At 41.1% G+C, this 16,728-nt stretch overlaps 1 protein-coding gene across 2 annotated transcripts in view; it reads right to left on the bottom strand.

Moving 5' to 3' along the window:
- The window catches only part of LOC122790881 (importin subunit alpha-5-like), a 114,019-nt gene that overhangs the window by 35,719 nt on the left and 61,572 nt on the right, over positions 1-16,728 (bottom strand). For both annotated transcript variants that reach the window (XM_044058549.1, XM_044058547.1), the window contains exon 5: positions 4,442-4,710. In XM_044058549.1, the coding sequence (XP_043914484.1) occupies positions 4,442-4,710 (269 nt within the window). The remainder of the gene's footprint in view (positions 1-4,441; positions 4,711-16,728) is intronic.

The following is a 16,728-nucleotide window of genomic DNA, read 5'->3' as shown; positions in this document are numbered from 1 at the left end:
GAAGACCAAGTTTTACAAAATGAGCCAGTGCAGAAAAAGCATTAAATGCTTCACTAGTCAGCAACATCCATCTGTACAGCCAAGTCATGCAGCATCCATCTGTACAATTTCCCAGTAAGGAAGTTTAATAGTGACATATCCGATAGCTTATATTAATCTTGGAAACAAAGATAAAATTTTAATGAGATGGAGGCAAACCCATTATAAAAAAAACGCACCTTAGAGACCACTGAAAAAAGGATCATAGGAGGTTACTAGGCCAATGGCCTCAGGGCCTTGCAAGCCTAGCCAAGTTTAGTGTTCAAGGGTGTCTGGTTTAAGCAGACACTAAAATCAGCACCTACTTCCCCTGTCCAAAAAGGGGAGGTGAACCCAGAGGTGAATTTCTGGTTACCCAGTCATCCAAATTAGGTTTAAAAATAAAGCATAATGAGGGGCTTTAACATGAATAGAAAGCTAGTTTCAAAGGTGGAGCAACCTCAAATATATGTCACACCAGAATATTTCAGTCACATATCAAGCTAAGGTTAGAGTGACCTGTGCCATTTGACTTGCAAAGATGCAGCATTTCCATTAAAGCTGGGTCAGAGATTGCTCCATGTACAAGGAGCAGGTTGCCTCAGCAGTCTGGATGACCAGAATGACTTCAGTCTGAACACCAGATCTTGAAAGTCCACAAATTCTTCATAAGGGACCTCTGTGGTCTCCAGTTGCTGCATGTGCTTGGAAAGGAACACACCAAAGCAAGTTTTATACTCCATTGGCCTGATGAGGGAAGAGTATAGGGGGTTATAACCTTTTTTGGAGGCAAAGCTCTTACTTATGAAATGAGCAATATAATGCCCTTGCCACCATGGAGACATTGTGACCGAAGTTGAGATTGCTGTCAACCTGTGTGCCTAGGGTATGTCAAGCAACAGCTCTCACACCCAGTTGACATCAGTAGTCAATGCAAGTGCCACAGCTCAAGTCAGTAACCATGCACCTTGTATCTGTAAGGTAAACACCCCAACCATTATGCCAGCCTCCCACTCCCTTAGGTTCATAAATTAGTACAAGGCCAACTGCCCTTGTGGGCCATTTTAAGCCTAGCCAAGTACCCCATGTGAGAATCAAAACCTGCACTGAGGTAGGCACCTTAATCATGACAACCTCCCACAGAAATCATATCCACAAACATGGTATAAAAGTAGCCATTGCAGAAGATCCATACAACACAATGGCCAGTAGTAACTCTGCAGTCAGACTAGAGTAGACCAACACCTGAATTAATCAAATCAAAATAAATACAAGGGCTGTTACAGCCTTTGCATCCTGGATTTGTACAAGAGCCCAAGTGTTTCATCCTAGCTGAAAGCAAGTCACATTCACCATCCAATTAAGCCATTATGAAATTTAGCTAAGCAACAAACTGGCCAGAGTATCCACTCAAAAGGGATACTACGTATTAAGCTAAGTAACATTAACCAGGAGGTTCCAGAAACAGTCTGCATACTATGGGTGGCTAACAGACATGCAGCACTTTACCTCAGAGTGATTAAAGGCATATGTGCCAGTTAGGTCAATACTGACCTTGATATTGAGGACCATTAGTAGCCTAGCCACAATATCCAGAAGGTACCCATTAACATGAATTTGTACATTAGTTTCAAGCCCTTTCCATGAAGGCTTAAAGGGCCAGACCTGGGGTCAAAATTATTCATAACTTGGATGAATGAAGTGACAAAGGGGTTCAGGGAGCTTGCATTCAAAGCAAGGATTACTCCAGTGGAATTTGGAATACACATTTCATCTCAATCTCTTCCTATGTAGGTTATGTTGGAAACAAAAATCTCTTGAGCAGTCTGTTTCAGATGCATGCAGAAGGCTGCATAACACTGGATCCTTTGAGACCTCGTAGCCTAGAAGTGGGAGCTCCTCAAAGTTTGTAGGAAACAAAGTGCTTTAAAGAAGTCTGGGTAGCTTAAGGTCATGCCTTTATCAAATGGAATTTGAAGTTGTCATGCTTAGTCAGGTACATACCAAAGGGGCCATTATACTCAAGGGGATGACAAAGTGGAGCTGGGAGAACATCTGAATGTCCCTGTTTTAGGCAGGTGAGAAGATGTCCCCATAGCGGATACATGGTAACCAAAGGATAGTTTAACTAAATTACCACACCTTCCAGGTTGGAGTTGACAAAGTAGCCTGGAACATGAAAACCCAGAGTGGGTGTCTTTGGAAAAACTTTCAAAAAGGGCCTCACCTATGCAGTAGGTGCACGGTGTCCAATTTTGGCCAAGAACAATGTAGCATTTAGTTTTTGACCAGGATCTAGGCACATTGGAGTTAAATCACTCCTGAAGAATCTGGAAGTTGGCTGGGGAGTTTGAGACCCCTCCACATTTGCCACAGGCCCTTGGTGTAAACCTTGGCAGAATATCAAAGTGGTCCTATGACAAGTCCCTGGCAGACTCCTATTAATTTCTCTCAACCTCTGTGCAAGATATCTGGACAAGGCCTAAAAAGTGAGTAACTTAGAAACTTGCACAAGTCTGAAATTCAAATTTATTCCTTTATTAGCTTCAAATTATTGATGTGCCAGAAAGCAGGCCTATGAGCAACAGACCAAAGAAAATGAGGCAGAGATCTGAACATAAAGAACTGGACAATTGGGAAGTATGCTCCTGTTTGAAGAGCTCAGGCTTCCCACTAACATATCAGGTTCTACCACTTTAGGTTACATTCAAATCAGATTAGCTCAATAAAGCCAGAATGAGATGTTAAAGGTCTTTCTCCAGCTTGGTCAAGCAAGATTTGACAGCAATAAATCAGTGACCTGTTCAATCCAACCAAGTTCTAGATGTGGACTTAAACTAAACCTTGCTTGGGTCCACAGCATGTAGACTGTCCATTGCCTGGAGGTTTATACATCTAGTTCCCTGGATCAGCAATGGATCCCTTTATGGGGCATAAGTGCTGCAGTTCCAGTCCTCTGGTACAAAGCCAGTGGAAAGGGTTAAGCTGAATAAGATTAGCAGGGAGTTTTCAGCGTCTGCAATTGACGAAACCTAGAACATGAGGATGTATGGAGTGTTTGTCCTTGGAAATGGGGAGTAAAGTTGGAGCCGAATAAGCCATGTACTCCATGGACAAATATTACTCCAAGGTCCCCCCCATCATTGAAGGCTGTGGTTGCCCTTAAAGGTAGGGATGCTCAATCTATACTTTGATCATTACTGCTAGAGTATTTTTGGTCTTGGTCAAGATACCAAATGGGATGTTCAGTCTATTTTTACTGGAAACTTTCCTGTTTATTCTAGTGTTTTGCCATATGGCAGTATTCCTGAATTTTGGCTGTGTACGAGACACCTTAACACATTTTGAAAAATCCACAAATGTCAGTACAGGATGGAGTCAAGGTGAGGGTTCTGGTCAGTTCATATGTTAACTGGATCAGTATTGCTTTAACATCCTGCCATGCAAGCTACTGTATTCTTCTGGTGTACAACTAAAGGCCAGAACAGACTAGCTTTCTGAAAAAAGCATGGCACAGGATGCCATCCACATAAGGAATAGGAACTTTATCATGAGACATGCCATGTTAGCAACAATGTTCTCAATCTTCAAATTCACTCCAAGGTTTGGAAATTTATTAGCACTCTTCACTGTTGCTACTGGAAAGGGTCTGAAATAAGCGCATGAGTGAAAACTGGTGAACAGCTACTTATTCTGCAACAGAGCTGTTTATACCACCTTAAACATTACATGTTTGTCTACAGACAAATATAGAAACAATGGCACTTATCCCATCACACTGAAAAGCTTAACCACACTACAATTAAGCTGCATAGTGGCCACTAAGGGATGCCAGGAAAGGCAGAGGTCTCTACACAATTTCATGGGTCCAAAGTCTATAACCAAATGGCAAAGCCTCCAGAACGCCTGAAGGCAGTATATGTTCATGGCTACAAGAACCATGCTCAGCAATGGTCTGCATGTGCTGTGTAAAATGCAGGTTTTGCCCAACTTACAAAAAGCATGCTACTAACATCACAAGGCTATCCCACCAGCTCTTATCTTTGTTCCTTCAGGATGACCTACCTTGTAAAACTAGGTGACAATTTTTTGTCTTTCAAAAGTGACTTGCCTTGTAAAGCTACATGACTTGCATAAATTTTATTCCTATAACATGCAGGTTTATATTGTACCGTTATATTTTTAAGCTCATTTACATATTGTAATGAATGTACTAAAAGTTTACTGCTTGTACCTCAATGTAGAGCCTTCTCCCTGGGTCTCTGCTGAAAATGTTTTTCAACCCAGACACTATGCAGTTAATGTACATAAACTGAAGGCTTAAGAATTTGAAGACCCATTTACCCAAATAAAAGCTGCTGTACGAAGCCAACTACACCCTAAAAATGCAAGACTACACAAGATTAGCACTGGTGGTACTCACCTGCTATGTTGCCAAGAGCCCACACTGCTTGCTCACTGATGTGCATGTGTGGAGAGGACAGAAGGCTTATGAAGGCTGGAACTGCTCCTCCTTCCACAACCGCCCTAGTCTGTTCAGATGTTCCTGATGCAATATTAGTCAACGCCCATGCTGCTTCAAATTGCAGGGCACTGCAGTCCTGATGCCCCAAAAACTCGACAAGTTTGGGAATGAGACCAGCTTGAATGATCTCATTTGTAGGTGGATTTTTGTCACGGGACAGTAGTTTTCTGAAAAATTAAAGAAAGCCATTCAACACCTAGTGATAGTGTCCCAGATGCTGAAGTTGCCATTACCTAGTTATCTTAAAACATTAGTTTGGTGATTCAAACTGGATAAATAAAACCCTATCCACCAGGCCATTAAAATAAATGGGTGATGACAAATGTGAAGTCCCAATAAGAAAAGATACTCATTTCCTTTAATGTTCCTTGCTATTTGAATGCAACGTTCTTTAAGCCAATGCTGACCCACACTACTGCCCTCTTAAAAGCTGCAACAGCAGCCCATTTACCATGTGGCTAGAAGCAGGAATAGCCCACTTTTGCCTCATGACCTAGACAGATGGCCAGAAGATTTCAAAGGCAGAGTAACCCAAATACGTAAAAGAAAACAGTAATTCATAATATCCAGAGCCTTTGGGGTACTCTGGACAGCTAACCTGCATAGCAAGCAAACTCCTCAGATGGAAGGAGCCATTTCCAGCTAGTTTATGCTTTGCAAGCTAGTCTGAGCCAAGCCTGAAGCAGCACCAAGCATGGCAATTCAGCATATACATTTAAAGCATACTTACCTGCTTGTAAAAGTGCTAAATATCCCCAAATATTCAAGAAACTGCTTAAAGTTAGATAGTATAAGCCCTACAGGCTTGAATCAGGAATGTACTTGGAAATGCTTGCTTTGAGCTAGAATGAGTACCTTGATGGTTGGTTTTATTTTGTTTTATTGTATACTTATTATGAAATGGGTATATAAGGGAGGGGTAAAGTATTAGAATGTGTACCAAGTAATTCTGGCTTGGATTTCATTGGCCTGCTGTGCGTGGTTATATTTAGACTTTTTTGTGAAGTGGTTTAACTTGTTTTATGGCCAGTGATTCCTTTGCATCATTGCCAAGAGTGTTTAGAGAAATTGCAACAGACCTAACAGAAACCCAGATAATTTTCAGGCATCTACGAGTGGAGGAGCTGGTGGGTCAGAAGCTATGAAGCCCCATAATTGTGACGAAGGTACCAGTTCATTGGAAGCTACATCAGTGGCATTTAACAAATGGAAACAGGAGACGAGACATCGGCAGCAAAATCCTCTCATTCATTGGTAAAAGAACAAGTGTCAACACCAGAGGTACAAGAAATGTATACAGCCTGAAAAGCTGACTGGTGTGTTTCTTAATCTCCAAAGCGCAACTCCTCAGGGACTTCAAGCAATGAAAAATCCATCCACTCCCTTTGGACTACTTTTGAGGAAGACAAATTGTTTTATGAAACATGTTTCATAAGTGCAGCCTTGAATGGGTTCATATTTTAGTGGAAAGGGACATGTTAAAGCAAAAATTGGCAACATAAAGCAACTATCAGTGGACAGTTAAATGAGGTAAATGGGATGGCTTTAAATGTGACTAAAGTCTAAACTTGACCAAGTTAATTTATCTGGGCATATTTTGTCAGAATGTAAACTGGAAGTTTTAAACAAAGGCCTAAAATTTGTACAAACTGTTTTGCAAGATCACATGAGTTAAAGGGGGTACTTTCTTACTTTAATCGTAAATTGCATTTAATGGATTTTAAGGGTAAAGAAATTGCAACTATGTTAGGACAATGATTTAAGTGTAGTCAGATTGCAATGATGAAAGTCTAGTTAGATGGTCAATGCATATTGTAAATTGAATAAAGAGAATGTTGAAGTGATTTTATGGCCCCTCAAAGAAATGAAAGTAAGACATCTTGGCATGTCACAATTACATTGAAAGGGAATTTTGTTCTTTTCTTAGAGATTAAAATGGCTAAATATAATTGAAGTAAAAAAGTGAATGGCGATGTCGATTTAAGTCAGAAAAAATAAATCTTTAAACCAGTAGATAAAGGTGGCAAGACTATACTCAATATTTAACTATGTGCTACACACATTTGAATAGTGAACCGGTTTCTGAAAAAGTGGGCATGGATGAAGAAAGCAGAGGGGGAATGTGTTAATTTAATAAAGGACTTGGGCTTCATTATTCTTGAGGATGTACAAGTTAAAGATCAAAAATTCTACAATGCTCAATTTTTCTCCAAGATTCAAAGATTTGTCTAACCCCCCAGGGCAACCTATAGTCTCAGCCTTAGAGACTTTACATAATTTAGCCAGTTTTTTACATCAATATTTGTTACCTTCAGTTGAAAAGTTGCCATCCTACATTAAGGATGTGACTTTTTGGGTAAAGTTAGGGACAGTGGCTAGAGGATATGTATTTTATTGTTACAGACGTAGTTAGCTTATATACAAATAAAACATCAAGATAGGATTAAGGCTATAAAATGTTACTTGGGGATACTCTAGTAACTCAATGTTTGACAATTTTGAAGCATTTAAATATACATTTGAATTTAATGGTAGCCTATATAGACAAATACAGAGGATGGCAATGGGGCAGCATTAGTCCTCACATATGCTAACTTTGAAAGCAAATATATTTATACCAGTGATTTTCTTCTAAAAATGTGAAGTATTTTTGGTTCATTGATTAGTTGATATTTGCAAAGATGGACAAAGTAAAAAAACTAGATTAGAATGATTAAGGAATTAGTTTTAATGGATTGCAAATGGTTGAGGAGCATTGCCTAGATACAACCATAAGGGGTATAAAGCAAGTCATTTAAGAACCAGCATACACAACGTTTAAAGAAGCAAATTAGGTTTTACATGGAGAAAGTTGTCACCCTCCACACACTAAAATCTATCCCATATGGGGAATTTTTAAGGGTGAGAAGGTTCTGTAATGACCCAGTTGAATTGGGGGTTATATAATGAGGAAGATGCAAGGAAGGGAATGGAAAAAGCCAATAGTATTGGAAAAATAAATTGCAGGAGAGAATGAACACAAATGTATATACTTCGCATCTACTTGCATCCTATTTTCTGAAAAAGGAATTTTGAAATGTTAAAGGGATCTAGATTTTTCAGAATTAAAAGATAGGAGCATAAAAAAAAGACTTTGGTCCATGGCAAATTCAGGATGCCTGTAATGTAAAATAATAAGTAAATATTAAAGGGACATCAGCTTGTGGTAAATGTGTTTGTAAATATATATAGAGAAGGATTTTACACGTATTAGTGGAAAAAAATTTCAATCTAGTGGAATATTTAATTGCAATACAGAGGGAGTAATACATGGCTTGAAATGTTCATGTGGTAAATTATGTAGGGGAAAGGCATTTCTCAAGCAGGTCGAACATGAGATATACAAAACAGGCAAGTTAGTCCTACAGCAATTCATTTTAATGAGTGTCATAATGGGAACCCAGAAGGGATGCAAGCTACAGTACTAGTGGAAATGAATAGCTTTATGACTAATCAGGTGAATATTTATTAAGAAACTGTTTTGATACTATGGGCCCTAGGGGCTTGAATCAGAAATGTACTTGGAAATCCTTGCTTTGAGCTAGAAGTACCTTGATAGTTTGTTTTATTGTATAGTTATATTATGAAATGGGTATACAAGAGAGTATAGTTATATTATGAAATGGGTATACAAGAGAGTATAGTTATATTATGAAATGGGTATACAAGGGAGAGGTAAAGTATACAACAGTCTAGGCACTAGAGACTATTTTCTTAGTTTTTAAGACATTTTGGCTTGGATTTCATTGGCCTGCTGTGGGTGATCATATTTCAAATGTTTCGTTTTTCATGAAGTGGTTTAACCAGCCTTAAACTTGTTCAAGTTAAGGGTTGGAACCCCATCTGCTGTACTCTAGAGTAATGCCGAGCATTACAAATCTGGACTGTACTAATTCACCCACTAGAGACCTTCACTCTAGCAATAAAACAAACAAAAAAAAAGCAAGATTCACTCCAGGAGACTTATTCCAGAATTTCTACACAATGTTAATCACCACAGTTACGGATAAAAAAAATTGTCCCAAAACTTTGCCATAAACACCTACACAAGATGCTGTTCTTTCTACTCACCTGGTTAGCTTTACTCCTTCATTTTCTCCCAAATGTTACAGCCATTTTGCTTCCCAATCTTTTGGGCCTGGTGACTCCTCATACTGCTCGTTTCCTAAACTATACCACCTCTCACCGCACAACCAACTACAGTTCCTTCTCTGTCAGTTCATCTTCCTGCTCATTTCGGTCATTCCTCCTTTAAGCTCCATTACTACTTGTGTAAGTTTTTAATCTCAGACACCAGTTTGATCTTTTCCCTGCAGCCATGTTATAAATACACCAGTTGCTGTATTTCTTCTATTCAATAATTAGCCAGTCAACTTTGTGTATTAATGCTTGGTTCATGTAAGAAATTTAATCAAGCTAGTGTAGATTTTTTTTACCCTGGAATTATAAAATGCTCATCATGGGCTTCTGCTGAAAATTGGCTAAAGTCCTACTGAAGAAAACCAGTCAGACAAGAACCATGGAAAACCTTTCCTGCTCAAGCAGTATGTACAGTGCATGAACATCCAAGAGCGATAGTGAAAAGCAGAGGTGTCACAACCCCTCCAAGCAGGTCACCACATTAAAGTTCTGAAGGGGTAGTGGAACAAATGCAGACTTGGAACCTAGTGGTTTTGTAGGAATGGAGCTCTGTGTATATTCAAGTCCACAAATGCCAAAGCCCAACATTTAAATGAACCAAGTGACCCTCCGGGATAAAAATGCAGTGGCACTACAAAATACATGTTTTTAAACTGCTGTAGTCTACCTTCAAGACATACAAGGATGGCAAGACTGCTATGGAGCCCCTGTGTCCCAAGATTAGTGTTTTGGGACATGTAGTTGCCAGATTACCATCCCTGTAAACCCACTCATTGGGAAGTCTTCAATCCTTCTTGGAGAGCAGTGCAAATTGCTGCCTGAGTGGGTGGAGTATTGCCTGGGATACCTCACCTTACAGTATAAAAGGTACCCAATTGGTTCCAAGGAGGCAAGGTCATTCTCTCATGTATGCTTCATGAGCATCTGCACAACATGCAAACCCACTGAAAGGTTAATAGGCCACCTCATATTAGCTTATCCACCACAGCAGGGGTCGATTAGAACCAATCGCTTGCCTGAACGAGCAAAGGCCAACTCTCACTTCATCAGAACAAGTGAAGGAGTAATGCTCCACTGCACTTTGCTACACGATTACTTTGACTTAAAACTAGCTTAGTCACTACGATGGCAAGCTAACCACTAGCTATTTGAAATGCACCATCAGGGAAGTGTTTTGTATAGCTTATGGAACAGTTATCCAAGCCCCATTGTGTGTAAGAGTTGCACATTAGTTAACTATGTACAGTTTAATCCAGAATTTTAGGATAACATCTCATTTCAACTTTTCCCTACATCTACCTTCCATTTCAGTCCAAAAAAATCACTTTCCTATGGTTATGCTAAATATTTCTGCATGTACAATGCAAACCAGTTAAAGGGCTATAATCCACTTGTAATGGTGCCCACTGTAGACTACAATGGACTACTTAGAAGTTAAACATATTAATGCTGGGATAGTCATTTTGGAGAATTCAGGATGGTCCCTAAACACTGAAATGGACAAGGTTTAGTAGGAATTCAACTGATAAGGCATCATGTCTTGTGCCACTTATGGAGCCAACATTATGCAACAGCACAGCACATAGCATTTAAGTACCTTCAGCTTTAGAATTCAGAACTTCCCAATAGAAGAGATCCCCATTAAAGGCTTTGAGGGACTGGTGAGATTACAGCCCTTCTTGAATGTTGGTTAATTTAAGGTTCTAAAAGATAAGAGGACCACCCATACATCTACAGTGAGAATTCTGAAACTTCTGCAATGAAATTTCAAAGACCAGTCCATGTCATGGGGGTTGGCATGAAGACTTTTCTTGCATGAAACTGGCCAAGTCAGCTTTAGTCTAGTAGAGCTTCATGGCTACTTTGCACTCGTATGCAAAGGAAAGTTTGTATCCTTCCATTCTTAGTAGATTCAGTTTCAGCCTACTGCAAATATCAGCATCCCCAAAAGTGGAGGCTGATACCGGTCTGTTGTGGGACTGATCTTTAGTCAAGTCAGTGATCAAGCTGAAAGGACAAGTCTAAGGTAGAATGGACATCTGGTCTAGAGTAGAACACTATTGAAAAAAAAATTAGACAAGCCAGCTAGAAGGCTTTCCCTCCATCACTACTGTGGACACTGTCACAGCCATGTAAACAATAGTGCTCAATTCTTGGTGTTGGATTGGCTGCACTTCACCTATATATGACAAAGGAAGCATTTAACCTAGCTTAAATGTACCACTCACAGGCCACTCATTGTACCAATTGTCAACACTTCAGCTGAGGGGGCAGTACAAAAACTAGTGGTGGAGGTAAGAGGGCCAAGTATTCACACCAGTGCGCCCATGTTGCTTCTGATCACAAAGTGGCAGAAGCAAAACCCAGTTTTTCCACACGAGAAGAGTAGTGAGCATAAGTTTCTGGGCTGTACCATTAATGGCCAAACTGCCTTCATCCTTACAGAAGTTAAACATTCAGCATAGTTTTGTATAAAAGCCCTGCTACAGCCACAATGGGATACTTCAGAATCTTAGAGTTAGGGACACCTGTAAAAGGCAAGATAGAGACCAAAAGCAACCAGAACAGCAGTAATTTATCTCACCAATATGAGGTGGTTAGCATTTCTCTAGAAAGAAATACTAGACCATCATGTACTCTGTCACATGAACTTCATGTAGGCAGATGCATATCTTTTGCATTATGACAACTGGGTAAAATGTTAAGTTGCCCACAATGCCAGGGAGAGGCTGTCCCAACCATTACATCCTGTATTTAAGACAATAATGCCATTTTGGAAAGGCTGAAGGCAGTATGAGCAAATTCTGCACCAATGTACAACTCCCACCCAAAGAAAGCAAAGGAACTCAATACTGCAGGGATTGAATATACAAACCCAAACAAGTGAACAGTACTCATTTTGACAACTAGAAGCTGTGTCAATCTGTACTGCCACACTGAAGTATGCAGTATAGACATTTGGAAAACAAACCTGCAATTAGGTAAACAAAGAGGTAGAGCATCTCCTGGAAGCCTCCACTAAGCCCCATTGAAAGTGTTTTGAAAAGGTAGATCACTCTTAATGGGTTCCAACACCTGAAGGTTGGAGCCCTAGAATTCAGTGCAGAAAGCTCTGCAAATTTGAGATTTACCATTCAAAGTCCATTGAGCACTCAAGACAGCTGGATTGCTCTACCCAAGGTGCAAGTCCTTCAAGGATCTCCTCTCCAGCAAGGGGAAAGCGTACACTGTTAACACAAAAGCTTGAAGTCTCCAAAAGGCAGAGGGAAAGGCCTGACCTATTCCTCCACCCAACTCAAGGGACAGGATCCCTTCCAAAATCCTTAAACCTCTGGGTAGAATACCCCCCCCCAATGGATTTCCTTGGCCAACAATGTAGAATAGCACGCCAACATGGAAATGGTTATTTTACATCTTTGTATTAGCCTATGTAAATCACACAAATCAGAACATTTCTCCTTGTGTACATAACTTTATAGACAGTTGTCCAATATCAAAGCAGAAAATGCACAAAGTCCCTTACCTGGTATGGATTGCAGGATATCAAGTGAGGAGCCTGTATTCTATGGGCAATGAAAGCAGTATTAGATTTCCAGCCCATTTCCCATCTGTGTGTATGGCCATAACAATTGGACCATTTACATCATAGTGGTTACAAACAATACTGTGACCTCTTGGTAAAGGGTAGGGCAGTTTCAACTTTCCAAAGGCTCAAGGTAACTGAACACACCCCTTCTGGGCAGAAAGGAGTCCAAGAGGGTTTGACATTGGCCACTATGTCAAGTGGAGTTCACAGCCTTTCACAAGTGAAATTCAGTGGAATCTACTCGCATCAAGGGTTGGCCTTATTACAAAGTCTATTTAAATCTCCAGTACAGCCTGAGGCAGCAGAGACTTGCTTGTCATTCTATAAGGAATGGTGTCAACATAACAGATTGTACAGGCGGCCAACTTGTCAGTGGCCATCTCTTCAATGCTTTCCCATATTTAGAAACGTATGCCCCACGACATTCAGATTTTGAATACCATAACCCAGTCCACATTAAAGTTCTCTGCTCCAAGGCCAGGAGTCTGTTCCTTAAAGCCTTCCTTCAGTGTCAAACTACTTTGTGAAGTGACTAAACCTGAGGCAACAGGATCCATTTTCAAACAAATGCCAAAATAAAATTAACATTTTAGAAACATTTGTTAAAGCCACTTAACCGTCACCTATAGATTTCCTTGACTGATGAAACCAGATAGTGACGAGCTGAACCCATCTCAAATTCTAACCAGTTTCAAGGCTTCCTAGATTTCAATATTCAATACCACTGTTGTCTCTCTCCCTCAAGTACCCTGATCTTCACTGTGCTGTTCCAGCCTATAATTCTTCTGAGAATCTACCTACCAGCTGACAAAGGACCCATGGTTTCGTCTTGTTGCCTCTACTCCCTGCACTCTGTTAAGGAATTAAGTACGTTTCCATGGCCTACCTGTAAAGCATAGTACTGATCACTGTAGCTTTAAGGGTTCTAAAGTAAGCTCTGAGGACAGTCAGCCAGTAGCCTCCCTCCCCCAAACTAGCTACCTTGTTGACCTTACTACTACATCACCTATTAGTATCTCTTACTACCTTCCCCCTTTTGTAATCTGCCATAGCCTACCTTCCTTTTGTAGCTGCTTGTACTTCTAGCTTTGCCCTGTAGGTGGCACCCCCGTCCAAGATTTATTCTGCTTTTCCTTTGTTCCTCTGCTTTATCCATTTTAAACTTTTGACCTTAAACTACTCCGAAATTACAATATACCCTCCATCTTAACTCACTATACACTCCTGTGTCTCTAACAGACCTCTAACTTTTCTCTGCTCCTCTCCTTAGACTTTACTTAGTTTCTCCTCCAGCTGCTCCATTGTCTGCTTCTACCCCCTCCGTTCGCCCTATGGGCAAACTCCACTCCCCTACCCTATTATACTTCACTGCCACTCCCCCTTCCTATCTCCACCCATCCCATACCACTACATCACCAAGCCACTCCCATAACTCTCTCACCTGAGACCACTAATCAGTCTTTACCACTCAGTCCACTAATCAGTCTTTACCACTCAGTCTTCTAATCTTAACTACAACTCAAATGCCATGGAACAACTAGTCACCATCCCCACAAGAGGAGAAAACATACTTGATATCATCACGAACATGAGAGCACAATGTTCAACACCGGAAGTATACCCCTCACTGGTGAGATCAGATCACAAACTAATCTTGCTGGAGGTCCTCATCCCATCCCCACCTGAAATAAAAAAGACCACAGTAAAGAACTTCTCGAAAGCTGACTTCACACTTCTAAAGACTAGTGTGGTCTCCTTTAAGGACCCCTACTTAGTGGAAAACAGTACTCAAGCCGCTGAATCACTTACAAATGCCTTCTACCAGCACCTGCAGGACTGCATGGATAAGGCAATCCCAAGCAAAACAAAGACTTTGTGCCAAAGGCAAGCGTCCAGTCTGGTGGACCCCAGCCATAAACAAACTCTACAACAAAAGGAGGAAGCTACTACAAGATAGAGCAAAATCCTTAAAAGGTAAGACACCCTTGATCACTATAAGTAAAAAACTAAGAGCTCTCATAAAATCATCCAAAGCAAATTGAGAAAAATAGCTAAAGACTCAAAAGACAATCATAAGGCCTTCTTTAGCTATGTTAGAAACCTGGGAGGAAACTCCCAGATATGCTCAGAACTAGTTCAAAATGATGTGAAGATTACTGATCCTACAGACATTGCCAACATACTGGCTGACAGGTTCAGTGCAAACTCCCCCCCCCTCCCCCCCAAAAGGAGAGATCTATACCAAGCGATTGCAGCCCCCCAAACCTCCAACGCCCAAGTGAGAACTGCTCTCTCCAAAGCAAAAACACAGCATCCATGGGACCTGATGGTGTCCCCGGCTGTGTGCTCCACGAATTCAACGAGGAATTAAACCCACAGCTAGGACAGCTGTTTAATCATAGTCTTACCTCTGGATATGTACCCAGGGAGTGGCGCACTGCAACTGTGGTCCCACTTCACAAAGGTGGTGCCTCCACCGACCCTGGAAATTACCGGCCCATTAGCTTGACAAGCCTTATCTGCAAAGCCATGGAGAGGATCATAATGGACCTCATGAATAAAGACATAGGGAATTTGCAGACTTTGGATCCATCCCGGTTTGGCTTTGTCAAAGGCAGATCATGCCTTCTAAACTTGGTTGACTTTTTCGAAACAGTCACCAAAGCCATTGATGAGGGAAAGGCAGTCCATACAGCCTACCTCGATCTGGCGAAGGCCTTCGATACAATACCCCACTCTGGTATCATTGAAAAACTCAGCTTAAATGTTAACCCATACATCACAAGATGGGTTGCAAACTGGCTGAGTGACAGAACCCACAGGGTCAGAGTTGCTGGTGCCATGTCAGACTCAAAGCCTGTCACAAGTGGTGTACCACAGGGCTCAGTCCTGGGCCCACTCTTGTTTGGCATCTACTTTTCCGAAGTACAAGCAAACACAGGAGGGTTATGGCGGACAAAGTTTGCAGATGACTGCAAACTGGGCGCCATAGTAGAACACACATCTGACACAGATATCCTTCAGAAGGGTCTCACAGAAACGGATAACTGGTGCCAGAGCCATGGCCTAAAGTTAAATGCCAAAAAATGCATAGTCATACCCTTCGGGAAAAACAAGGTTACCCCTAGCTACCAAATAGGTGGCAATCCACTGAGCACAGAAGTTATCAGGGACCTGGGGACCCAGGTTGATAGTAGTCTCATTCGACACCCATGTAGCTAAAGTAGTTAGGAAGACCTACATTGCCCACCTTATCATGAAGGGATTCTCATCTAGATAAAGGGAGGTCATAGTCTCCCTATACTCATCACTCATCAGACCAATGATAAGAGTACAATGCCCCATTCGGAATGTATCTGACCCGACACTTGCAGCAGCTGGAGAGGCCACAAAAGTTATTCACCAAAAGGATAAAGGGTCTCAAACATCTGTCCTATGCTGCCCGACTGAAAGAACTCCAGCTCTATTCAGTCACTTACCGCTTGCTCAGAGGTGACCTTTGCCTAACATACAAGGCCATGTCAAACCCAGATTTGATGAATATGCTTCACCTCAAAAAATCTAGATCCATCAGAGCCACAAGGGCGGGACACTTAAACCTCGACACGGCTATTAATAGGACGTGCTGGAGGGACAGATTCATCACCCAAAGACTCCCTATGCTGTGGAATAAAATCCCGGTATATGTGAGGCAGAGCACCTCGCTGGCCTTGTTCAAGAGAAATCTTGACCAATGGATGGGAGATTGCAGATATACCCCAGGGATTACCTCAGTGTCACTGCTCGACAGAGGCACAGCAAAATAATGGGCATAGTTCCCCATACTAAAGGGGTGGCGTAAGCCACAAAACTATGGGCTAGGCTTGTAAATGCCCTCGGGCAGACAGCCTAGTATGAACCTATGAACTATTCTACCTCCTATCTTACCCAGTTAACTACTTACCAACTTAACTTATAACCTGCTCAACATCTTAAAACACTGTCTCCTTACTACAATACATACTAACACCAACTATTCTTCCCTACTTGAATCCTCTTACCATGGCTTCTACAAATAAAACTAATTTAACCAAATTACTACTCTTAACTACCACACTAGCAATTCTTACCATACTCACCTCCTATGAATATCTTTCTCCATCTGAACGAAGCCATCATAGCAAACAAACTTTACCATCCTCATTCACCTTCTCCCTTAACCATAGTAATATAACTTATGTTTCTAATTACTCTACCTAAATTCCACAAAACTCACATTATTCACTTCTCTACCAAGAAGACTCCCAATAGCCTTCATAAACTCAATCAATCTCTACAATACCCCCAGCAACACCCCCTCCTAGATGGTGACATTCATCCAAACCCTGGCCCCCATACTAACGCCATAACTAACCCTACCAATGTAACAGTACCTATAACT

This window comes from Protopterus annectens, chromosome 16.part0 (genome assembly GCF_019279795.1).
Source record: "Protopterus annectens isolate FY-2018-M chromosome 16.part0, PAN1.0, whole genome shotgun sequence".
NCBI lineage: Eukaryota > Metazoa > Chordata > Ceratodontiformes > Protopteridae > Protopterus > Protopterus annectens.
The sequence above is the reverse complement of the archived record's forward strand: the minus strand, read 5'-3'. Positions and strand labels throughout refer to the sequence as shown.